The 25751-nt window shown below is 44.1% G+C and overlaps 1 protein-coding gene across 7 annotated transcripts in view; it reads left to right on the plus strand.

The window, feature by feature from the left end:
• Positions 1-25751, plus strand: part of LOC123371454 (toll-like receptor 1) — a 51666-nt gene that overhangs the window by 15543 nt on the left and 10372 nt on the right. For 3 of the 7 annotated variants that reach the window (XM_045019098.1, XM_045019099.1, XM_045019096.1), the window contains 2 exons: positions 802-878; positions 1218-3324. In XM_045019098.1, coding sequence (XP_044875033.1) covers positions 1285-3261 — 1977 coding nt within the window. In that variant the 5' untranslated portion in view covers positions 802-878; positions 1218-1284 and the 3' untranslated portion in view covers positions 3262-3324. Of the gene's footprint in view, positions 1-801; positions 879-1217; positions 3325-11348; positions 12053-12487; positions 12563-12938; positions 12973-21074; positions 21795-22286; positions 23044-25751 lie in introns of those variants that run through there. The other 4 variants (XM_045019095.1, XM_045019092.1, XM_045019100.1 and 1 more) reach the window with 4 other exon arrangements.

Consider the following 25751-nt stretch of genomic DNA (forward strand, 5'->3'; position numbering starts at 1 on the left):
CCAGGTATCTACTGGGGACTACCATGATAAAAGCAAACTAAATTTAACTTGACACCTAAGCTAAAACCTGAACCTAGGTCTCTGGAGGTGAAAATGCTGCACCTCAGAGCCCCAAGATTTCTAATTTGTTTCTCATTCTGGCTCAACATATTTTTTGTAAAAGGTGTCGTAAGTCAATGAGTTGATCCTCTGTTACTTAGTGACCTGATAAAAGTTGTTAACATAAGTAAAGGTTTGGCAAAGAATGTCAGTATGTCTAATAAAGCAGTGGTTCTCAACCCGGCGTCCGGGGCCCCCTGGGGGGCTGCAAGTAGGCTTCAGGGGGTCCGCCAAGCAGGGCCAGCATTAGACTTGCTGGGGTCTGGATGCCAAGCCCCGCTACCCGGGGCTGAAGCTGAAATCTGAGCAATTTAGCTTCTCTGGGCCTGCTGTGGCATGGGGCCCCAGGCAATTGCCCTGCTTGCTGCCCCCTAATGCTGGCACAGTTGTGGCACAGGTGGGCCATGGAGTTTTTATAGCATGTGGGGGGTGGGCTCAGAAAGAAAAAGGTTGAGAACCCCTTTAATAAAGTATAATTTCAAGGAGGGTTTGTGGGACTGGGAATGGGATAGAGCCTATTCTCCACTAAGACATTTTCCCTCCAGCTAGGGTGGCAGTGACAGACAGGTATTGCTTTCTGATTGTTCTTTGATAGGTTATGTGAAATGACTTAGTTGTTGGTCTCAATCCATTTGCTACTGGACAGAGGTTTATGTGACAAAACCTCCATCTACTGAAATTAATTGATGTCCTTGTTGGCAGCCTCAGCAAAGAACCCAAGGAATTGATGACCACGGAAACTCTTATTCCTAGAGTTGATCCCTTCAGTTCAAAATAAGGTGCATTTTTTACATTCTGAGGAAGTGTGCATTGTCCCTGCTCATGAATAAACAGCAGATTTCAGTCCCCCTGAACTGTCAATCAGATACATTTTACAATTATATTAATTTTTTTAAAAGTAAGAGTTTAAAAAGTAGTAATTGTGTTTTTCCCCCTTAAACAGACAGTAAATGAATGAACATCAATGTGTGCTGCCTCTACTGAATGGCAGAGTGTCCTCCATTGCTGTTAAAATCAGTGGGAGAGAAGGACACTCAGCACCTTCCAGAATTAGACACTGACACTTATATTGGACACTCAGTCATTACTATAGTGATTTAATATGAATTCTTTTATAGGATTAGAACCAATATGGAGAAATAATGAAGAAGGGCAACAAGCATTTATAAAGAATAACAAAACAACATGGCAGAAAACAGAAGACTCCTCACAAACTTTCTCTTTTGTAGTGGTGTCTTCACATTAACTCTTTGGAACAATATCAAGCCATCTGATGAAAATGAATTTATTGCAAACTATTCCAGCAGCTTACTAGAAGACCATTATGATTATGAAACCAAGAGCCTGCCGCTCTCACACACAAAGAGGCTTCAGTTTGCATCAGCAGATAACAAAATAAACCATCCCAGCTGGGATGTAGAACAAAATACTTCAGACAGTTTAGTACTGTCAAATATCCCAGAGGATGGAATCAGTGATTTAATACAACTATTGTCAAAATTCAACAAAACCTCAGGATTAAAAAATCTTGCTCTGAACAATATTACAACATCCTGGGGAAACTTTACTAGAATTCTTCAGATTGTGTGGCATACATCCACTGAATATTTCAGTATCTTCAAGGTGAAACTGATGTCACATATTAACAAGCAACACTTCAACTACGATGGTACTTCACTGAAAGCAGTGATAATAACGAATGTTTCCATTGAGGTATTCTATTTTTCACAGGATGACCTATACAGCATATTTTCAGAGATGAACATTACAGCCTTGACAATATCTGATTCAAAGATGATACATATGCTTTGCCCTTCCAAACCAAGTCAATTTCGCTTTTTAAACTTTTCAAACAATGATTTGACAGACATGGTTTTTCAAGGCTGTAATAACTTAGATCTCCTGGAAACACTTATTCTACAGAGGAATCAATTAAAAAAACTTTCCAAGGTGAGCTCAATGACGAGTAAAATGAAATCACTGAAACACTTGGACATAAGTAGGAATTTGCTGTATTATGATGAAAATGAGAACTACTGCCACTGGGTTGGAACTCTGGCTAAACTGAATTTGTCCTCAAACAAATTGACAGACTCAGTTTTTGGATGTTTGCCAATCAATGTTCAAATACTTGATCTGCAAAATAACCAAATCAGAACGGTCCCCAAAGACATTACTGAACTGAAAGCTTTGAAAGAGCTAAATATTGCATTTAACAGGTTAACTGAGCTGCCTGGATGTAGTCATTTTAGGGGTCTGGAATTACTGAATATAGAAGAGAATTCAATTCTCACCCCATCATCTGACTTCTTCCATAGCTGTCAAAATATCAGAGAGCTCAGAGGAGGACACAATCCATTCCAATGTTCTTGTGAATTACGAGACTTTGTTAATTTTGAAAAAAAATCAGGCGGAAGGTTGGTTGGCTGGCCAGAATCTTATGTGTGCGAATATCCAGATGGCTTAAAGGGAATCCAGCTAAAGGACTTTCAGTTGTCTGAACTATCTTGCAATACAACGCTCTTGCTTGTTGTAGCTCTAGTTGTTACAGTGGTGGTAGTGGCTGTGACATCCTTTCTGTGTATCTATTTTGACATAATGTGGTATTTGAAGATGATGTGGCAGTGGACGCAAACAAAACGTAGGGTTCGGAAGAGTCACCCTGAAGATCTGCAAAGCATTTTACAGTTTCATGCTTTTATTTCATACAGCGAACGGGATTCCCTCTGGGTGAAGAATCATCTGATCCCAAACCTGGAGAAGGAAGATGGGTCTGTACAGATCTGTCTGCATGAGAGGAACTTCATTCCTGGCAAAAGCATAGTTGAGAACATTATAAACTGCATTGAGAAAAGCCACAAATCAATCTTTGTTTTGTCTCCCAATTTTGTCCAGAGTGAATGGTGCCACTATGAGCTTTACTTCGCCCATCACAAATTATTTAGTGAAAGTTCCAATAGCTTAATCCTCATTTTACTGGAACCAATCCCGCAGTATCTCATTCCTGCCAGATATCACAAGCTGAAAGCTCTCATGGCAAAGAGAACATACTTGGAGTGGCCAAAGGAGAAAAGCAAACATGGGCTTTTCTGGGCTAATCTTAAGGCGACTATTAACAGTAACCTGCCAATATCTGCCAAAGTGGTTGTAGAAACAGACTAAGAATTATTTTTATTTAAATTGTCTTTTTATTCTGAGAAAATAATAAACATTGGATTATAATGATTAAGTGTCAGAGTGTTTCCTTTATTATGGTAGAAGCCATTTAAAAAAACACTGCCAATCAGTTTCCCTGTAGTTATCAAATCTGCCTCCTAACTTATATGAAAAAAATGTTATTTTAGAAACTGGGAGAGCCCTAAAGATGAAGAATACCTAAGAGTGTTAGTAGCCAGTGAATTAGATATGTGTTTGGAATGTGATATTACTGCAATAAAAGCCAGTCCAATTCTGGATAACCTACTGTATTGAGAGGCATGCAACACAGCATGAGGTAAGCATCATGCCTACATGGCTTTAATGTGTCCACCCCTGGAATATTGTGTCCCGTTCCGGCCACCACCTTACCTGGAAGACAATTGGAAAGATTTCTGAGCAATAGAAGTGGTCAGCATGCTGGAGGAATTGATTTAGGAAGAAACATTAAAAGAGCTAAATATACATAGAGTAGCCAAATTATTACTTTTTCTCCTGATCAGGTATTGAATCACCTCATCAGGTATATCTACATAGAGACAGATTAAAAGAATATAATTATGTAGTAACATATCAGTCTATAGATTCAGCCACTGTTCATGCACATAACATTTGTATATAGTAGCATGTTCACTCTGAAAGTTCTTTCAAGTTGCAATAACATTTTGTTTAGTGGGAAGGGAAGTGTATGCCGACCTCCAGCACCCAGACAGTGTATCAGCAAAGCTTGGTTCCTGACATCTGGGAAGTCCCCTCCATTAGGAGGGAAAAAAACCCTAATCTTAAATTGTCAAAAGTGGCTGGTAATTTGAAGTGTTTCTGTGTTCAGAGCCTGGTGTTTAGTACTTTTTTAAGGTTTCTGAAGTTGGGCACCCAAAAACAGCTCCAAAAATCACTAGTCATTTTTTAAAATGTAGGCCATAGCTTTTGAAACATTCAAAACCAATGTATAAGCAGTAGTACAGATCCGCAAACACAAGCCAGAAATTCATCAGAAGGTTTAAATGGAAGAGTAACCAATTCTATCACTAAACCTCCCAAAACCTCGTGCTGCCGGGGCAGTGGTGGATTTGGGGCCCCCTGAAAAATCTTCCCCCGGCCATGGCCCCGGAGCTGGAGGAGCTCTTGCTCCCCACCGTGGCCCCAGGGCCATGGCCAGGGCACAGAGCTTTTCCGGTCTCGGGGCTGCAGTGGGGATGGGGTGGAGCAAGCGGGGGGTGAGGCCTCAGGGAAAGAGGTGGCATGGGAGTGGGATGGGGCCAGGGCCATTGGGGAGGGGAGAAATGGGGATGGGGCTGTGGATGGAATGGGGATAGAGTTTCAGGGGAAGGGGTGGAATGGGGTGGGGCCATGGGCAGGGCTGCGGGCGAAGGGGTGGAACAAGGGAGGGGCTCCAGGCTGGGAGCTGCACTGCAGTCCCAGCTGAGGCTGAGAGCTTGACTCCTGCCAGGGCTGAGCGCTCAGCCTCGCTGTGGCCCTGACCGAGCTCTCAGCCCCTCTCGCCCCAGCTGGAGCCGTGGGAGAGAAGGACTGCACCTGGGGAGGGACTGAGAGCAGCGACCGGGGCTGGGGTTCGGGTCAAAGAGGCGGGGCCTTAGCCGGAAGAGGCGGGGCAGGGGGCTAGCCACCCATGACTAAAATGTTATATGGTTTAGCACTGATTTTTCAAACTCCAAGTTTGTAACATGTTATTCAAGTCACCATTATTCACCGTCTGTCTACCGGAGGACCTTGTGGGGGATAACCATCTGGGTTTGAGGGATTGCCTCTGGTGAGAAAGAAATCCTTAATGCTGCTACAAAACAGGGCCTGAGGCTGCAATCCTCACCTAGCCAAAGCACTGTACAGTAACTCCTCACTTAAAGTCATCCTGGTTAATGTTGTTTCATTGTGATGTTGCTGATCAATTAGGGAACATGCTCATTTAAAGTTGTGCAATGCTCCACTATTACGTTGTTTGGCTGCCTGCTTTCTCTACAGCTGGCAACCTCCCTTCCCCCCACTTCCCACAGCACCTCCCACCCGCCGGCAAACCCCACGGATCAGCACCTTCCCCCTCCTCTCCCCGCCTCCTGGTTGTGGTGTTTAAGAGGCAGGAGGGAGGGGGGAGGAGCAAGGACTCAGCGTGCAGTCTCCCCCTCCCTCCCCTGCCTCCTGAACACCGCAAACCAGCTGATTGCCCTGGGCAGGAGGTGGGGGCGGGGAGGGGGGAGCCTGCTCCAAGTCCTCACTCCTCCCCATCCCTTCTGCCTTCTAAATGCTGCGAACCAGCTGATTGCCCCAGGCAGGAGGGAGGGGGGAGGAGTGAGACTCGGCATGCCTCCCCTCTCCCTCTCCTGCCTCCTGCCCACAGCAATCAGCTGGCTTGCAGCGTTCAGAAGGGAGGGGAGGGTAGAGGGAGGAGCCAGGACGTAGCGTGCGAAGTAAAGGGGGAGGAGGTGGGGGGGAGAAGAGGCGGGTCAAGGGTGGGGGCTTGGGGGAAGGGGTGGAGTGGATGGCCCGAGGGTTGAGCCCGGCAAAGTCAGTGCCTGAGCTTGCAAGAACAGCAAGAGGAGCAGCCGGACAATCCATCCTCTTCCACTCTCTGACTCCACCACCTCAACTAAGCTTCATACTTAAATTGTTTCTGTAAAACTGTTTAAAACTTATACCTGTATTAAATTGCTTGTTTAAAATGTATATAATGCCTTTTGTCTGGCAAAAAAAAATTCCCTGGAACCTAACCCCCCCCATTTACGTTAATTCTTATGGGGAAATTTGATTCACTTAACATCGTTTCACTTAAAGTCGCATTTTTCAGGAACATAACTACAATGTTGAGGAGTTACTGTATATGTCACAGGATCTGGCTCACAACGGATACAATAATAAAACTTTAACACCTTCTGACCTCCTTTACTGCCTGAAGCATCATCACCCAACAAGTAGCAGTGTTCACTGAAGCAGGTGTTAAATGCTAGCCCCATTGAAGTCAATGGCAAAACTCCCATTGATTTCAATGGGACCAGAATTTCACTCTAGACCACCAGGCTCCAGATTTTATACACGGTATGTAAACGTCTCATTCCAAACTTATTCCTTATTTCCTTAATTCCACATATTATCTTATACAAAGAAATGCTTGTCCTTTGCACAGACGCCAGTGTAAACAATCAGTACATTTATGCTAATAAACCAGCTTTACATTATGAAATGTGCAGTCTGTTCTAGAGATTTTACTTCCTATTTTTTATATAACTACAGAGTGAAATCTGTAACTCTCCAGGATGTCTATAATGAATACCATGGGCTGAATTATTAGGAAATAAACAACACTTACAAATCCCACAAATCTTGTTGCATAAACATTTCTAACTGTTTATTTAAAAAATAAAATAAAATAAAAATGTTTGGCTTGTTTAAATGGTTACTTTTGAGTTAACTCTCTCCCTCCCCCAACAAATCTTGCATCTCTAATTGTATTAAACTCACAATAATATAGCACACATATATGCTCCAGCGCCATCCTCTGTAAGGTCCTTCTATGGTAACAAACAGCATTACCTATGTCCCACTTAAAATATGTTCTTCCCTTAGCAGAAAAAATAGAATTCCACAGTATCTCTGTTAAACTGTCATGCACATAGTTATGAATACTATATGTTGTACCTATGGTTGTACATATAGTTGTGAATTATCTAGGGCTGTCAATTAATCACAGTTAACTGACAAAATTAAATTAAAAAAATTAATCACCGTTAAAAATTAATCGTGATTAATTACACTGTTAAACAATAGAATACCAATTGAAATTTATTAAATATTTTGGGATTTTTTCTACATTTTCAAATATATCAATTTCAATTACAACACAGAATACAAAGTGTACAGTGCTCAGTTTATATTTATTTTTTATTACAAATATTTGCACTGTAAAAATGATAAACAAAATAAATAGTATTTTTAAATTCACCTCATACAATCACTGTAGTGCAATCTATTTATCATGAAACTGCAACTTACATATGTAGTTTTTTTGTTACATAACTGCACTCAAAAACAAAACAATGTAAAACTTTAGAGCCTACAAGTCCACTCAGTCCTACTTCTTGTTCAGCCAATCGCTAAGAGAAACAAGTTTGTTTATATTTACAAGAGATAATGCTGCCCACTTCTTAATTACAATGTTACCTGAAAGCATTCACATGGTGCTGTTGTAGTTGGTGTTGCAAGATATTTATGTGCCAGATGCGCTAAAGATTCAGATACCTCTTCATGCTTCGGCTGTCATTCCAGAGGACATGCTTCCATTCTGATGACGCTTGTTAAAAAAAGTGTTAATTAAATTTGTGACTGAACTCCTTGGGGGAGAATTGTATGTCTCCTGCTCTGTTTTACCCGCATTCTGCCATATATTTCATGTTATAGCAGTCTCGGATGATGACCCAGCACATGTTGTTCATTTTAAGAACCCTTTCACTGCAAATTTGACAAAATTCAGAGATGATACCAATGTGAAATTTCTAAAGATAACTACAGCACTCGACCCAATGTTTAAGAATCTGAAGTGCCTTCCAAAATCTCAGAGGGACAAGGTGTGGAGCATGCTTTCAGAAGTCTTAAAAGAGCAACACTCCAATGTGGAAACTACAGAACTCAAACCAGCAAAAAAGAAAATCAACCTTCTGCTGGTGACATCTGACTCAGATGATGAAAATGAACATGTGTCGGTCCGCACTGATTTGGATTGATATCGATCAGAACCCGTCATCAGCATGGCTGCATGTCCTCTGGAATGGTGGTTGAAGCATCAAGGGACATACGAATCTTTAGCTGGGGCGGCAAGTTGTATGGGCCCGTGGTGCCCAGGCTCCAGCAATATTCAGGGCCCGGGGGCCTGGCACCACCAATGTTTGGGGCCGGGTTTCTACCCCAGCCCCGCCTGCCGCCCCTGCGCGCCTCCCTGGGGCCCCGGAGCATCCCTGACTCTCCCCTACAGCTCCGTGCTACCTCCGCTCTGCTGGCTCCCAGCATCAACTGCTGCCGCAGTGTCCTAGTGCCCCCCATTCACTAGTGGCAGGGCAAGCTGCCCTTACCCTGCCCTTCTGCCTCAGACCCTTCCCTTTTCTGGTGGGACCCTCCATCAGCACAGGGCCCACACCGCCTGCAGTCACTGCTCCTGCCCCATGCTGGGCAAGGGCAGCTCCATCCCCCAGCCCCAGTGAGGCTACAGTGAGGGGCAGCAGCAGGGGAGGAGATGCACATGTGATGGCAGCCCCCCCCGACACCCACCCCAGTGGAGGCAAGGGGACTTCTTGGACCTGAGAGGGGCCCTAGGAGCATGTTCAGTGACAGTGGTGCGAGGTGAATGTGCTGCTGGGGGGGAGGGTGTGAAGGAGGCCCCTCCCCCGGAGCTCGCTCCTGCCGGTGGGGAGAGAGATGGGGGGGAGTCCTCCTTTCTGGCCCCAGTCCTGGGGCAGCCTGCCTGCACCCCAAACTCCTCATCCCCAGCTCTGCCCCACCCCAAAGCCTGCACCCCCAGCTAGAGCCCTCACCCCTTGCACCCTAACCCTCTGCTCCAGCCCTGAGCCCCCTCCCGCACCCCAAACCCCTCATCACCAGCCCCACCCCACAGCCCTCACCCTTGCACCCCAACTCTCTGCCCGAGCCCCTCCCACACCCCAAGCCCCTAATCCCCAGCCCTCACCCGCCCCACATTCCTACCCTCTGCCATAGCCCTGAGCCCCTCCCACACCCAAACCCCTCATCCCCAGCCCCAGCCAGAGCCCTCACCCCCCCTTACCCATATCCTCTGCCCCAGCCCTGAACCCCCTCCTGCATTGTGAACCCCTCATCCCCAGCCCCACTCCACAGCCCTCACCCCATGCCCCAACCCTCTGCCCTAGCCCTGAGCCCCCCTCACACCCCAAACGCCTAATCCCCAGCCCCACCCCAGAGCCCTCACATTTTTACATTATTTAAAAAAAAATATATTGGCTTACAAGGCAGGTGTGGGGGGCGGGTCTTGGACCTGTTCTGGGCACCACCAAAAATTATACAAACCTGCCGCCTCTGTAAGCACATTTGGCATGTAAATATCTTGCAACACTGGCTACAACAGTGCCATGCCAATACCTGTTCTCACTTTCAGGTAACATTGTAAACAAGAAGCAGGCAGCATTATCTTCTGCAAATGTAAATAAACTTGTTTGTCTCAGCGATTGGCTGAACAAGAAGTAGGACTGATTGCACTTGAAGGCTCTAAAATTTTACATTGTTTTATTTTTGAAGGCAAGGTTGATGTTTTTTACATAATTCTACATTTGTAAGTTCAACTTTCATGATAAAGAGATTGCACTATAATACTTGTATTAGGTGAATTGAAAAATACTCTTTCTTTTGCTTTTTACAGTGCAAATATTTGTAATAAAAATAAATATAAAGTGAGCACTGTACACTTAGTATTCTGTGTTTTAATTGAAATCAATATATTTGAAAATGCAGAAAACATCCAAAAATATTTAAATAAATGGTATTCTACTATTGTTTAACAGCGTGATTAATCACAACAGCCCTAGAATTAGACAAAATAACAGTTTCTAATATTTAAGTAAAATATTACAGAAAACGCAACATGAACACAGCAAAGCAACCAAAGAAGTCGTGCGTTTATAGTGTCTAATCATATAAGATAACATGATCTAACATTATGATCACTTGGGACAGCTTCATTTTGCTAGAACACTTGTCAATGGTAAACAAACATTATACTGAAGTCAATCAAGAATTGGCAGCATGGATCTGCTGCCTTTGAGTTACAGATGCAAGATATATAACAATCCTTTTATAAAAGCCTCCTCCATGCCCACAAAGCAAACACCCACAAATCAAGCGAGGCAAGTGGCTATTTGTGATTACTGCTTTTCTGCTAAGCTCTGTCAGGGGCGAATCTAAGCATTTTGCCGCCCCAAGCACGGAAGGCAGGCTGCCTTCGGCGGCTTGCCTGCGGAGGGTCTGCTGGTCCCGCGGCTTCAGCAGACCACCAGCGGACCCTCCACAGGCACGCCTGCGAGAGGTCCGCCGAAGCCGCGGGACCAGCGGACCCTCCGCAAGCAAGCTGCCGAAGGCAGCCTGCCTGCCGCCCTCGTGGCGACCGGCAGAGCACCCCCCGTGGCTTGCTGCCCCAAGCACGCACTTGGCATGCTGGGGCCTGGAGCCGCCCCTGAGCTCTGTTCACTTCATGATTCTTTTTCATCTTTGTAGCTCTCCCTAACTCTGTTTCCTCATTTTGTCCAGGGGTGGCTCCAGGCACCAGCACGCCAAGCGCGTGCCTGGGGTGGCAAGCCACGGGGGGTGCTCTACCGGTCGCCGCGAGGGCGGCAGGCAGGTTGCCTTCGGTGGCTTGCCTGCGGAGGATCCGCTGGTCCCGCGGCTTCAGCGGACCTCCCACAGGTGTGCCGCCGAATCCGCGGGACCGGGGACCTCTCACAGGCAAGCCGCCGAAGGCAGCCTGCCTGCTGTGCTTGGGGCGGCAAAATACCTAGAGCCGCCCCTGATATTGTCCATTTATATTGTTTGCTATCTAACATAGTTGTGAGCTCTCTAAGGCCCAGGGCTATCTTCTTTATCTTCCTATGCAGGGGCAGCTCCAGACCCCAGCACGCCAAGCGTGTGCTTGGGGCGGCATGCCGCGGGAGTTGCTCTGCCGGTCGCCGGGAGGGCGGCAGGCGGCTCCGGTGGACCTCCCGCAGGCGTGTCTGCGGAGGGTCCGCTGGTCCCGCGCGGCTTCGGTGGAGCTGCGGGACCAGCGGACCCTCCACAGGCACGCCTGTGGGAGGTCCACCGGAGCCGCGGGACCGGCGACGAGCAGAGCGCTTCCCGCAGCATGCCGCCCTACTTGGGGCGGCGAAATGTCTAGAGCCGCTCCTGTTCCTATGCAGCATGTAGCACCAAGGAGGTCTTATCCTTGAATGGGGTTCCTAGGTCTTACCACAGTACAGATAATGAATAATAATTTCATATTTTCCCATCTGATAATTATATATAATAAAAGGACTTTTCTGTTCCACAGTCTTAAGCTGATTATTAAACATAGATGGGCCTGGTTTTTTAAAAGAACACTGGGTTTACAAACTTTTATTTAAAAAAAACCCTGATTCATTCTGTTTATTTTTATCTTGTTTTTGTCAGAGTGTCTTGCGCCTTCTTTTGTGCTGTATCTTATCAGACCTTGGGCCATGCTATGGCTTTGGAAAAACAGAGCACACTGGAAGCAGTGAGAGAAAGCACTGTTCCCACAATAGGCCTTGTAGGATAATAAATAATAATAACAGAGTTAGCTTAAGTTTGGTTAAGAAAAAAACATATTTGTTTTATAATTTGTGGCTACTAGGGAGAAGGCCTCAATCAACAAGTAAATGAAGGCCTTAAGTATAGTAAGTAATGTTATTTGTAGTGTGGGAAGGATGTATGGTTCCAAAAGTAACTAATAAAGAGCTGGAGTAACAAGACAAAGGGAAATTGTCTTAAAAAAACAAGCCCAAATCTTGCCATTGTTCTGCTGTGCAAACAAAGGTAGGGGGGAGGAGATAAGAAGGTAAGGCCTTGGAGGAAGGAAAGTAGCAAGGATAAACTGCTTCAAACTGGGTTTTTGCTAAAGCTACCAAGTTAGCTGACGGGTATAAAGAAGTCCATAAATCTGAAAATTCTTTGTCAGAGCCTGCCTGATCATGCTGGAGCACACCAGAATGAGATGGTCATTCCCATGTCTGGCCTATTTGTAAGTATACTAACCACATGCTTATGAATATTTTGTTACTGTATTGGATGAAGTAACTGCTTATTTTAGGTTGTTAGACATGTTTAGAACAACTGCATAAAGTATCATTTGACCTTTGAATTTAATAAAGGACTTTATGGGTAAATTGGTGTTTGGGTGATTTTTCATATTAATAATTGCAATAGGCTGGAAGCATAGATTTATAGATTCCAAGGCCAGAAGGGATCACTATGATAATCTAGTTTGACCTGCTGTATAACACAGGCCATAGAACTTCTCCAAAATAATTGCTAGAGCAGATCTTTTAGAAAAACATCCAATCCTGATTTTAAAATTGCCAGTGATGGAAAAGCCACCTCTTGATTAATTGTTCCAATGGTTAATTACCCTCACTGTTAAAAATTTACACCTTATTTCAAATCTGAATTTGTCTAGATTCAACTTCCAGCGATTGGATCATTTTATACCTTTATCTGCTATGCTGAAGAGCCCATTATCAAATATCCCCAGGTAGGTACTTATAAACTGTAATCAAGTCATCCCTTAACCTTCTCTTTGTCAAGCTAAATAGACTGAGCTCCTTGAGTCTATCATTATAAGGCAGGTTTTCTAATCCTTTAATCATTTTCATGGCTCTTCTCTGAACCGTCTTCAATTTGTCAACATCCTTCTTGCATTGCGGACACTAGAACTGGACACAGTTCCCACAGTTCCCACAGTGGTCGCACCAGTGCCAAAAACAGAGGTAAAATAACCTCTCTACTCTTACTTGAGATTTTCCTGTTTATGCATCCAAGGGTTGGATTAGTTATTTTGGCCTCAGCGTCATGCTGGGAGCTAATGTTGAGCTGATTATCCAAATCTTGACTCTCCAAATCTTTTTCAGAATCAGTACTTCCGAGGATAGAGTCCCCCATCTTGTAAGTATAGACTACATTCTTTGTTCCTTTAAGTATACATTTACACATATTAAAACACATATTGTTTGCTTAAGTCCAGTTGACCTGTTGTCATTGTCATTATTTCCCACTCCCACCATCTGTGTGATCTGCAAACTTTATTAGTGTTGATTTTATGTTTTTTCCAGGTCATTAATAAAAATGTTAAATAGTATAGGGCTAAGAAGCAATTCATGTGGGATCCCAGTAGGAATAAACCAGCTCAAGGATGATTCCCCACTTACAATTATATTTCGAGACCTATCAGTTAGAACATAAGAATGGCCATATTGGGTCAGACCAAAAGTCCATCTAGCCCAGTATCCTGTCTTGTGACAGTGGCCAATGCTAGGTGTCCCAGAGGGAATGAACAGAACAGGTAATCACCAAGTCATGGGTCCCCTGTCACTCATTCCCAGCTTCTGGCAAACAAAGGCTAGGGACACCCTTCCTGTCCATCCTGGCTAATAGCCATTGATGGACCTATCCTCCATGAACTTATCTAGTTCTTTTTTGAACCCTATTATAGACTTGGCCTTCACAACATCCTCTGGCAAGGAGTTCTACGGGTTGAATGTGCATTGTGTGAAAAAATACGTCCTTATGTTTGTTTTAAACCTGATGCCTATTAATTGCATTTGGTGACACCTAGTTCTTGTGTTATGAGAAGGAGTAAATAACATTTCCTTATTTACTTTCTCCACACCAGTCATGATTTTATAGACCTCTATCACATCCCCCCTTAGTCGTCTCTTTTCCAAACTGAAAAGTCCCAGTCTTATTAATCTCTCCTCAGATGGCAGCCATTCCATACTCCTAATCATTTTTGTTGCACTTTTCGGAACCTTTTCCAATTCCAATATATCTTTTTTGAGATGACTACATCTGCATGTAGTATTAAAGATGTGGGCATACCATGGATTTATATAGCGGCAATGTGATATTTTCTGTCTTATTATCTATCCCTTTCTTAATGATTCCCAACATTCTGTTAGCTTTTTTGATTGCCACTGCACATTGGTGGATGTTTTCAGAGAACTATCCACAATGACTCCAAGATCTCTTTCCTGAGTAACAGCCAATTTAGATCCCATCATTTTGTATGTATAGTTGGGATTATGTTTTCCAATGTGCATTTCTCTGCATTTATCAACATTGAATTTCATCTGCTGTTTTGTTGCCCAGTCACCCAGTTTTGAGAGATCCTTTTGTAGCTCTTCGCAGTCTGCCTGGGACGTAACTATCTTGAGCAATTTTGTATCATCTGCAAATTTTACCACCTCGCTGTTTACCTGTTTTTCCAGATCATTTATGAATATATTGAATAGGACTGGTCCCAGTACAGACCCCTGGGGGACACCCCTATTTACCTCTCTCCATTCTAAAAACTGACCATTTATTCCTACCTGTAGCGGGGTGATGACCTGCTCCAGCCCTGAAAGGGTTGGAACCAGCCCTGGGAGAGGGCTGGCAGGCTGCGAGAACAGCTCAGGCTGAGAGGGGAAACAGACGCAGCTGTGACCACACCTCAAACAGACTCAGCTGGCCCTATAAAGGGATTGCTGGGCTGAAGCTGTCAGGCTCTCTTTCTGCCTTTAGAGGGAGAAGGGCCTGGCTACTAGGGAGCGTACCTGGGTTCCCAAGGTGGAGCAGGGCTGGGGTAAAGCAAGAGGAGCTGGGGAGCCCCGGCCTGGAACCCCCCCACCCAAGGCTGTAGGCCTAGGGTAAGGCCAACTGGGTACTGGGGTTGCAAAGGGCGGGCGGCAGAGGCAGCAGGTCCAAATTCCTTTGCCTGTGATGAGTGGCTGATACACTGCAGTCTGCCCAGTGAATGGGGGCTAAGTGATGACTGGCAGTAGGCAAGACTGAGGTGAAGTGGGGATAGTGTCTGGGGTTCCCCTGGGAGGGGGAGACCCCAAACTGGGGAGTTACTACCAGGGGGCAGCACCCCAGATAACGGGGCACAGGGTCCTGGGAGGGACATGTGGCCGGCGGCAAGGTGGATCACAGGCCTGCAGAGGGCGCTCTGGAGCTGGGATGAGCTAATTTCCTGAGATGACCAGCAGGAGGTGCTGCAGGGGTGAGTCCGCATTGCTACACTACCCTTTGTTTCCTATCTTTTAACCAGGTACCAATCCATAAGAGGACCTTCCCTCTTCTCCCATGACAGCTTGCTTTGCTTAAGAGCCTTTGGTGAGGGACCTTGTCAAAGGCTTTCTGAAAATTTAAGTACACTATATGCACTGGATCCCCTTTGTCCACATGCTTGTTGACCCCCTCAAAGACTTCTAATAGATTGGTGAGGCACGATTTCCCTTTACAAAAACCATGTTGACTCTTCCCCAACAAATTACGTTCATGTATGTGTCTGACAATTTTGTTCTTTACTATAGTTTGAACCAGTTTGCCTGGTACTGAAATCAGGCTTACCGGCCTATAATTGCTGGGATCACCTCTGGAGCCCTTTTAAAAAATCGGCATCACATTAGCTATCTCCAGTCATTTGGTACAGAAGCTGATTTAAATGATATGTTACAGACTACAGTTAGTAGTTCTGCAATTTTACATTTGAGTTCCTTCAGAACATCCTCAGCCGTGAAGACAGATGCAAATAATTCATTTAGTTTCTCTGCAATGGCCTTATCCTTGAGTGCTCCTTTAGCATCTTGATCGTCCAGTGACCCCACTGGTTGTTTAGCAGGCTTCCTGCTTCTGATGTACTTAAAAAAAAATTTGCTATTACTTTTTGAGTCTTTGGCTAACTGTTCCTCAAATTCTTTTTTGGCCTTCCTAATTATATTTTTACATTTCATTTGCCAGAGTTTATGCTCCTTTCTATTTTCCTCACTAGAATTTAACTCCCTCTTTTGAAAGGATGCTTTTTGCCTCTCACTGCTTCTTTTACTTTGTTGTTTAGCCACGGTGGCACGTTTTTGGTTCTCTGACTGTGATTTTTTAATCTGGGAAATACATTTAAGTTGAGCCTCTACTATGGTGTCTAAAAAAGTTTCCGTGCAGCTTGCAGGGATTTCACTTTTGGCACTGTACCTTTTAACTTCTGTTTAACTAACTTCCTCATTTTTGTGTAGTTCCCCTTTCTGAAATTAAATGCTACAGTGTTGGGCTGTTGTGGTGATTTCCTTGCCACAGGGATGTTAAATTTAATTATATTATGGTCACTATTACCTAGGGGTCCAGCTATCTTCATCTGTTGGACCAGATCCTGTGCTCCACTTAGGACTAAATTAAGAATTGCCTCTGCTCTTCGGGTTCCAGGACTAGCTGCTCCAAGAAGCAGTGATTTAAGGTGTTAAGAAACTTTATCTCTGCCTCCTATCCTGAGGTGACACGTATGGGGTCAATATGGGGATAGTTGAAATCCCCCATTATTATTGAGTTTTTAATTTTAATTTTAATTTTAATAGCCTCTCTAATCTCCCTGAGCATTTCACAGTCACTATCACCATCCTGGTCAGGTGGTTGGTAATTTATCCCTCCTGCTATATTCTTATTATTAGAGAATGGAATTACTATCCATAGAGATTCTATGGTACAGTTTGGTTCATTTAAGATTTTTACTTCATTTGATTCTATGCTTTCTTTCACATATAGTGCCACTCCCTCACCAGGAGGACCTGTTCTATCTTTCTGATATATTTTGTACCCTGGTATTACTGTGCCCCGTTGATTATCACCATTCCACCAAGTTTCTGTGATGCCTGCTATATCAATATCCTAATTTAAAATGAGGCACTCTAGTTCACCCATCTTATTATTTAGACTTCTAGCATTGGTATATAAGCACTTTAAAAACTTGTCACTTTTTGGCTGTCTGATATTACATGATGTAATTGAATGGGACTTTTTTTCATTTTACTGTTTCTCATCAAATCCTACCTGTATTTTATCATCTTCCACCCTCTCCTCCTTACTAGGACATAGAGAATCTCCATTGATAGATCCTCCCCTAAAGGATATCTCTGTCTGAACCACGTGCTCCTCCGCACCTGTTGGCTTTCCCCCAGCCCTTAGTTTAAAAACTGCTCTACGACCTTTTTAATGTTAAGTGCCAGCAATCTGGTTCCATTTTTGTTTAGGTGGAGTCCATCCTTCCTATATAGGCTCCCCCTTTTCCCCAAATTTCCCCAGTTTCTAATAAATCTAAACCCCTCCTCCCTACACCATTGTGGAAGTAGAGCAAGAACTGACAGGGATTTCAATGCAAACAGTCACCTCTGTGAGCAAGAGTTAGGCTAGCTGTAACCCTAATAACGCGAGATTTGTAGAAGCGTGGATTGTGTGAGGCGAGTGGGAGAACTATGTGAGAAGTTGTTGCGACCTTGTGTCGATAACGAGGAATGTAGACTAGCATCTAAATAGAAGTGAGAAAAATAAGATATCAAGATGACCTATGTATAAACAAAATGCAGCTGTTGCTTATTATTGTATGTAACAAAAAGTATAAATGTTTGCTGTAATTGTTTACCTGTAGAGAGACCTGCCTGGGAGGGGGAAACCCTGTGTCCTAGGGCACTCTCTCCCTCTATGCAATTGCTTGAGAAATAAAGTATCTGACTTTGCTGCACCCAACCAGAAAGTGAGAACTACATTTTTCTCTGACACCATCGTCTCATCCACTCGTTGAGACCCTGCAGTTCTGCCTGTCTGTCTGGCCCCTGCACCTGGAACTGGAAGCATTTCAGATAATGCTACTATGGAGGTCCTGGACTTCAATCTCTTACCTAGCAGCCTAAATTTGGCCTACAGAACCTCTCTCCTATCCTTCCCTATGTCATTGGTACCTACATGAACCACAACCACCAGCTCCTCCCCAGCATTACACATAAGTCTATCTAGATGTCTCGAGAGATCTGCAACCTTTGTACCAGGCAGGCAAATCACCATGCGGTTCGCAAACCCAGCTATCTATGTTTCTAATGATCAAATTTCCCATTACTATTACTTGTCTCTTCCTAATAACTGGCGTTCCCTCCCCCAGAGAGGTATCCTCAGTGTGAGAGGATACCACGACATCATCTGGAAGGAGGGTCTCAACTATGGGATTGTTTCCCTCTGCTCCAGTTGGATGTTTTCCTTCCCGGAGACTTTTATCCTCCTCAACAGCACAGAGGCTGTCAGACCGGGGATGGGACCATTCTACTGTGTCCCGTAAAGTCTCATCTGTATACCTCTCTGTATCCCTTACCTCCTCCTGTTCAGCCACCCTGGTCTCCAAAGCCCGTACACGGTCTCTGAGGGCCAGGAGCTCCTTGCACCGAATGCACATATACGCCATCTGCCCAGAGGGCAGTTAACCAGCTTTTAATCCATTTAATATGTTCCATGTTAATTTTATATCATTCTAGTTTTTAAAAATTTTTTTTGTGTGGTTTCACATCAAATGCCTTACATAAGTCTAAGCATATTACATCAGCTAAACTTGTAATCTCATCAAAAAAAGATATCAGGTTAGTTTGACAGGTTTTATTTTCCATAAACCCATGTTAATTGGCATTAATTATATTACCCTCCTTTAATTCTTTATTAATCGAGTCCCATATCAGCTGCTTCATTATCTTGCCTGGGCTCAATGTCAGACTGACAGCCCTATATTTACCCTGATCATTCCATTCACCCATTTAAAATAGTGGCACAACATTAGCTTTCTTCCAGTCTTCTGGAACTTCCCCAGTGTTCCAAGACCTACTGAAAATCAACATTCATGGTCCATCAAGCTCCTCAGCCAGCTCTTTTAAAACTCTTGGATGCAAACTCTCTCGGCCTGGTGATTTAAAAATGTGTCACTTAATAGCTTCTCAACATGGTCTTGAGATACTAGTGGAATGGAAAGAATGTTATCATCATCATATGCTGAAACTACATCTATTTTTCCCAAATACAGAACAGAAATAGTTATTGGACACTTCTGCCTTTTCTGCATTATTATTGATAATTCTACCATTTCCATCTAGTAATGGACTAATACCATTGTTAGGATTCTTTTTTCTCCTAATATACTTAAAAACTTCTTCATATTGTCCTTAACTCTGCTGACCAATTTCACTTTATACCCCTTTGCTTCCCTTATCAATTTTCTACAGTTCCTAGCTTCTGATTTGTATTCATTACTATTCACTTCCCCTTTCTTCCATTTGTTATATATGATTTTTTAATTTTTATAGCTAACATCACTTGCCCCTTTAAAGCACCAAGTGTATATATTACTGGTCTATCTTTATTCTGCATATTCTGTGAAGAACTAATCCTGGGTGAGTGTGATGAAGACTTGTGCTTTCTAAACCTTAAAAAGATGTAGATTGTGCTTTCCAGCATCTCTCTGCTAGTATGTAAAGTGGTCTGTCTGTATACCTAATTTAGGTATTTATACCATGCTTCAAGTGGTAATGCAGTATCCTTTCTCTTGCCCCATTCAGCCCCGCACCCCTTTCTGAGCATGCTTTCTTACTTCTGCTGTCCTTATCCCCGCTAGTGCCTGCTGTCAAATTGTGACTGCCTTCTGCATTCATGGAAAAAGAATGGCTTTCTGCACGTTTTTCCCACTCGTGCATCTGTGTATGGCCAACTATAATTTAGCCCTTTAGCTTTTGGAGAATATCCCATTTAACTTAGCCTGTGTACTCCTCATCCAATGATTCTCCAGGAGACAGTTGACACTTCTTGTATGTTGGTTTGCTTGACAGTTCTATGTGAAAATCCCATGGCTTTTTGTCTAGGTCAGCAATTTGCAAATAGTCTTTCAAAACTCAGTTAAATGACCTGTGTGTTGTATGGCACTTTAAGAATTCATTGTATTCTTTTCCCCTATTGGCCTGAGGATAAAGGCAGATAGTCGGTGGTTCATAATTCTCCCCAGGAATTCATTACATTATATAGATGATATTGACTCTCTTGATTTCTTTCAGGACTGAAAATTGTTAACAAAAGTTTACTTACCATTGTGGAAGTAACCTAGGAACAAAAAGCTACTTCTGGCACTTTACTGAAGTGATCACTGGCAGTAATATCTAATGGCAGGTTACTAGTACTGTTCAAAATCTTTGAGTGGCTGAGCATAGGAAGGGAATGCTTGTAAGTAGGAGTGGGGAGAAATTTAAACTTGTGCTTGGGGTCCATTCAAGTGTCATTATTCTCCTGCCTATACTTTACGCCAGAGGCATGACAAAAAAGCTACAATATGTGTTGTGCTTTTGCATCCAATTTACTTCCCTGATTCCACATGGGAAAAAGTAGGTTGGATTGTGGTCTGTAGTCAGGGGCGGCTCTAGACCCCAGCACGCCAAGCAGGCGCGTGGGGCGGCCCTTTCCCGGGGGGGCAGCATTTGGCTCCGGTGGACCTGCCGCAGGCATGACTGCGGCGGGTCCCCTCTTCCCGCGGCTCCGGTGGACCTGCCGCAGGCATGCCTGCGGGAGCTCAACCGGAGCCGCGGGAAGAGGGGACCCGCCGCGGGACCGGGGAAGGGCGGCGCAGTGCACCGCGCTGCTTGGGGCAGCCTGATTTCTAGAGCCGCCCCTGTCTGTAGTCCTTTGAGCAATTATTTTAGCCTCTGTCACAGAAGAGTCTGCTGGGGTAGCACTTATACAGCTTCCCGTAAAATTAATTTTGGTCCAAGGAGAAATTGCTCACTTACATGGGGCATGACTTTTTTCTCCATGGGAAGGCCGCTGATCATGTATTCCTGTAGTGGCACTTATCCACAAGTTCTGGGAAAGTAGAAACATATTGGTCAGCAGACTCACCCACTTTCTGTGCACACTGAGGAAGTCTGTATATATGACTACATTAAAAGTGGTAACTACTGAAGCATGTCAGTTATCAGAAAGAGGAAGTTTATAAATATACACAGGTCTTCAGTAGCCAAACAGCATTATCAGCAGACTTGATTCCTGGTGTCTCAATGGTCATCTTCATCAGTAGCAATAATATAGTTTACAAACAAACAGAACCAGTGCATAAAGGCATTAAAGACTCACACGAATAGGAAAATATGCATAAGGAGGAGGTTGCCATTCTGGTAATTAAAATATTATGCAGTGCAAGCCAGATTGTCTGAACTACGGCTGACTAAAGCTCTTGGTTTACCCTCTGGTTGCACTATGTGAAACTCAGCTCTTGCTTAGCTTCAGTGCTATAGACCTCCCAAATGATGCAGAGATGAAGCTCGACTGCACAGCAGCAGAATCTGGGGACCCTACAAGAGTTTACGCATTCTTCAGGGAGGAAATGTCAAGATCTTAGTAAAAGTGGTGTTTTATTAATACTTTTTATGTGGAGAGAAAAAACAGGCTGCATTTTCTTCACCCTCAGGTAAACTTTGAATAGAAGATTTCCTGTAACACTCATCTGTATAAAATAATAAGCCAAGAGGAAGTGGTAGTGGTGGTTCAATACATGGCACTTTCCCTTCAGAAGTTAATGCCCTAGCACTGTGATTCTTGGGTAGACATTTAGCTCTGTGCAAGTTGGTGTAAAATTCTATTCTCCACCCGCTTACATTCATGATGGCATTTTACACACACTTTTCACACCTTACATAGGGGTCTAAATGATGGCAATCAGCAAGGCTACGGAGAAGTAAGCAAACACTCGCTTGCCTGAGACATACAACCCAATGCCCTAGCAACTTGCAATCACTAACAAATTGGGCCTCTTCCAAAGTGTTTGGATGAGTCCCACGGCTAATGGTCAAGTTCCAACTTGGTTAATGTTCTGCGAACTGTGGCAAGGCACCTCCTTCTCTTCCTGGGCTGCAGCTTCTCTCCCTTTGGCAATGTGGGAGCCTGGAGTAAGTCAGTTCTGCTCCGGAGGTTTTATATTCTTCACTCTGGTTAATTTTTCAATAGTCAGAGTATTCAATATTCAGGGAAGGCCTGAGTAGTTCTCCTAAGCAAAACAAAAAACCCATATTCACAACACAAAAGAAATACCTTTCCCTGCCCCCTCTATGGGGTGTTCCCTCACTACGCTGCTTCTGGTTGCCAGTCCTTCCGCAAACAGCAGTTAACTTGGCTGTTTTCCCTATAGGGAGGAGAGCAGCCTTCCACCCAGGAGAAGCCTTGTCTCTGTGCTTCCTCTAATTGAACTGCAGCTTGTTTCTCATGCCTCCCTCTTCTCTTGCAGCAGATTAGTTTTTTTTTTAAGACCACAGGCAACCCATAATTGGACTCAGGTATCTCTAGTTAACCTGAGGTAGCCTCTTTTAAGTCCATAGGGAAAAAGGCCTTCACCAGTCTCCAGCTGATATATCTGTCATCCACCACTCTCTTACATCCATCAGGCTGACTTGGCATGCTACGTAAACTTCCTCTCTGCAGTTTCAAATGGAGAAGTTATTCTTCACTCCTCCTACAAACTTGAATAGTACTGCTGGTTCTGAATGGCTTTTATCTTCCAACCCAGAAGTGTCTGCATTTCACTGGTGGGTGAGTAATCATAGTATGTAGAGGACTTTAGGCTGATTCCTGAGGAAAGGCGATATAAATGTAGGTGCTTATTATTAATAATAAATACAGATTTATTTAATAATGCATAGCTGCAAACAAGCAGCAAAATAAAGATCACAGACAGAACTAAGATATTTGCATGAACATAGACCTGGTCACTGTGGAAAGTATGGAGTTTAGTCAGAACGCATAGGATACATAAAGTGAAAAACTTCTACTTTTTGTATTTTTAATGAAATGATTAAATCAGTGAAATGTTCAGATAAAGCTTTGCTCAGATAATTAATAGAAATAGCATCATGCAGCTTCTGTGAATGAAGAGTGCAATGTTCAGAATAGGACTTTCATTTAAGGGATACTAATTAATTCCCCTTAACATTTGGTTACTATGGGCTTGTTTACACTTACAGCGCTGCAGCTGGGCTGCTGTAGCACTTTGTGACTACAGATCCTGACCAGAAGGAGATTTCCCCGGTCAGCCAAGATGTCTTCAGCATGCCCAGTCCCAAAGCACAGACCCAGGCACTGGAGTTTCCCTCTGAAACCGAGGTGGAGAGCCACTCTGAAACTGCTGCAGAGGAAGCTCTACTAGTAAGTATTCAGTGCTGTGTTATAATACAAATGTATAGGGTGATTTAAACTACTGCCTTTTGGGGCAGATGAGAAGTATAAGCCTCTTTCCACGTGCTCATGTCACCCTCCTGTTCCCCTCAGCATGTTCAAAATGACATCTGTGCCAGAGACGTTAAAAGCTTAGTTCCCTGAGGTATCAAATCCCCCAACTATCAGCCAAACATGCTACACTACTTTTCCATTCTGCTTGATTCTTCCTTTCCCTCCCGGTCGACTGCTCTTCCTTCCCCTGCCCACGCAAGATGGTGGCACTGTGGGGGTTAAAAATCAAACATATTGCATGGTAGATGTGTTTATTTGTAAAGGCAAAGACAGAAAGCAATAAAAAAAGTACTTTGGCTCACAGTTTGATCAGTGCCCTGAGCTTTTAGCTGCCTTTAAATTTTATGAGATATATTGCCACAATTAGCATTTCAAAATGCACAGAGATTATGAGAGAGACAAGGTGGGTGAGGTAATATATTTTATTAGACCAACTTTTGTTGCTGAGAGAGACAAATTTTTGAGCTACACAGAGCTCTTCTTCAGGTCTGGGAAAGGTACTCAGTGTCACAGCTAAATACAAGGTTGAACAGATAGTTTAACATAAATTGTTAGCACATATTCTAAGGCAGTGGTTCTCAACCAGGGGTCTGGGGGCAATCAGGTTTCAGGGGATCCGCCAAGCAGGGCTGGCATTAGACTTAATAGGGCCCAGGGCAAAAAGCTGAAGCCCCATTGCATGGGACTGAAGCTCAGGGCCCTGCCACCTGGGGCTGAAACTGAAGCCTCAGCAAATTAGCTTTGCAGGGCCCCCTGTGATGTGGGGTCGTGAGCAATTGACCTCCCCCTAATGCCGTCCCTGGCTTTTATATGCAGGACAACAGTTGTGGCACAGTTGGGCAGTGGAGTTTTTATAGCAAGTTGGGTGGGCCTCAGAAAGAAAAAGGTTGAGAACCCCTGATCTAAGGGACCATTCAAGGGTGAAGTGATCCATTAACACCCCTATAGACATAAGACAAAAATACCATATCACCTGTGGGTGAACACTTTTCACAAAGTGATCACTCTCTATATCTGACCTATCAGCCTCATCCTCAAAGGAAACCTGCACAACACTGTCAAAGATGAAACTGGAAGCTTAAATTCATAACTTTACTATCAGAGGGGTAGCCGTGTTAGTCTGGATCTGTAAAAGCAGCGTAGAGTCCTGTGGCACCTTATAGACTAACAGATGTATTGGAGCATGAGCTTTCGTGGGTGAATACCCACTTCGTCGGATGCATGTGACGAAGTGGGTATTCACCCACAAAAGCTCATGCTCCAATACGTCTGTTAGTCTATAAGGTGCCACAGGACTCTTGCTGCTTTTATAACTTTACTAGACACTAAAAATCATGGACTGAACACAGACACTGGATTTATGGCTTATTGCTGTGATGGATTGGACCCCCCAGACTGGGATGCCACCTGATGTACTGGGATTTCACTGAGCCTCTCCTGCTCCACCAGCCAGGGTTCCTTCTCCCTGCTTTGCTGAATGAGGCTCTCTGGCCTCTTGCAGCACACACACGCAAGTAGGGCCACACCCCACTGCAGCCACAGACTGAAGTCAGCTCTGTGTGAGAGGACTCCTCCCAACACACACATGCACACCCCTTTTGGGAGATAAACCCAGAATAATACTGTCTTGCACTGTATAGAAAAATCTGCACAGCGCAAACTCATAAAAAACTGTCCTCTTCCTTAATGTGAAGAGAGATGTGCATGACTTCTCCCCCCCACACCCCATTATGAATTGCACAAACTGGGTTATATTATAAATAAGAAATAAGTGTATTAACTACAAAAGATGAATTTTAAGTGAGCATAAGAGAGAGCAAGAACCAAGCAGATTACTAAGCAAATGAAACAAAACATGCAAACTAAGCTCGACACACTAGGAAGTTAGGATATAAATTAGCAAATTCTCACCCTGAATGATAAACAGGCTGGCAGATTCTTAAGGCACAAGTTGCCTTGGCTTTCCCAGGTTTTCGTACACAGGCTAAAGATCTTAGCCTGGGACCATCACTTCTCACGGTTCAGTCTTTGTTCCTCAGGTGTTTTCAAGTGTCTTGTTGTAGGGAGAGTGAGTTTCTCTCATGTTGTCATTGTCCATCTTTTTATTATCTTCCCCCCACTTTCTGGAAAGCTTTTTTGCTGTGATCTGGGTCAAATAGTTTTCATTGTATAGAGTTATCTGACCTGGGTCAAACAGTTCCCATTGAACCTTTCCATGAACCCATTGGCGTGGGGATGATAGGGGGCAGTCTTAAGTAGTTTCATGCCACACACCTTCCATAGCTCATTGAACAACTGCAACATAGTTTGCCCCCCGATCAGACAAAATCTCCTTAGGGAAGCCCACTCTGCTGAATATAGTGAGCAGGGCTCTTGTCACTGTTTCAGCTTCTATATTGGACAGAGCGGCCGCCTCAGGGTATCTAGTGGCAAAATCCACCTCCACTAAGATATACTTGTTCCCCCTCTGAGCGGGGCACGTCATTGGACCCACAGTGTCCATTGCCACCCTCTGGAATGCCCCCTGTATGACGGGTAAGGGACGCAGCAGAGCCCTCTGGGGTCCTACAGGTTTTTTCCTCTCCTGACACACCACACAAGACCTGCAATAATGTTTACATCAT

This window comes from Mauremys mutica, chromosome 5, assembly GCF_020497125.1.
Source record: "Mauremys mutica isolate MM-2020 ecotype Southern chromosome 5, ASM2049712v1, whole genome shotgun sequence".
Taxonomy (NCBI): Eukaryota; Metazoa; Chordata; order Testudines; family Geoemydidae; genus Mauremys; species Mauremys mutica.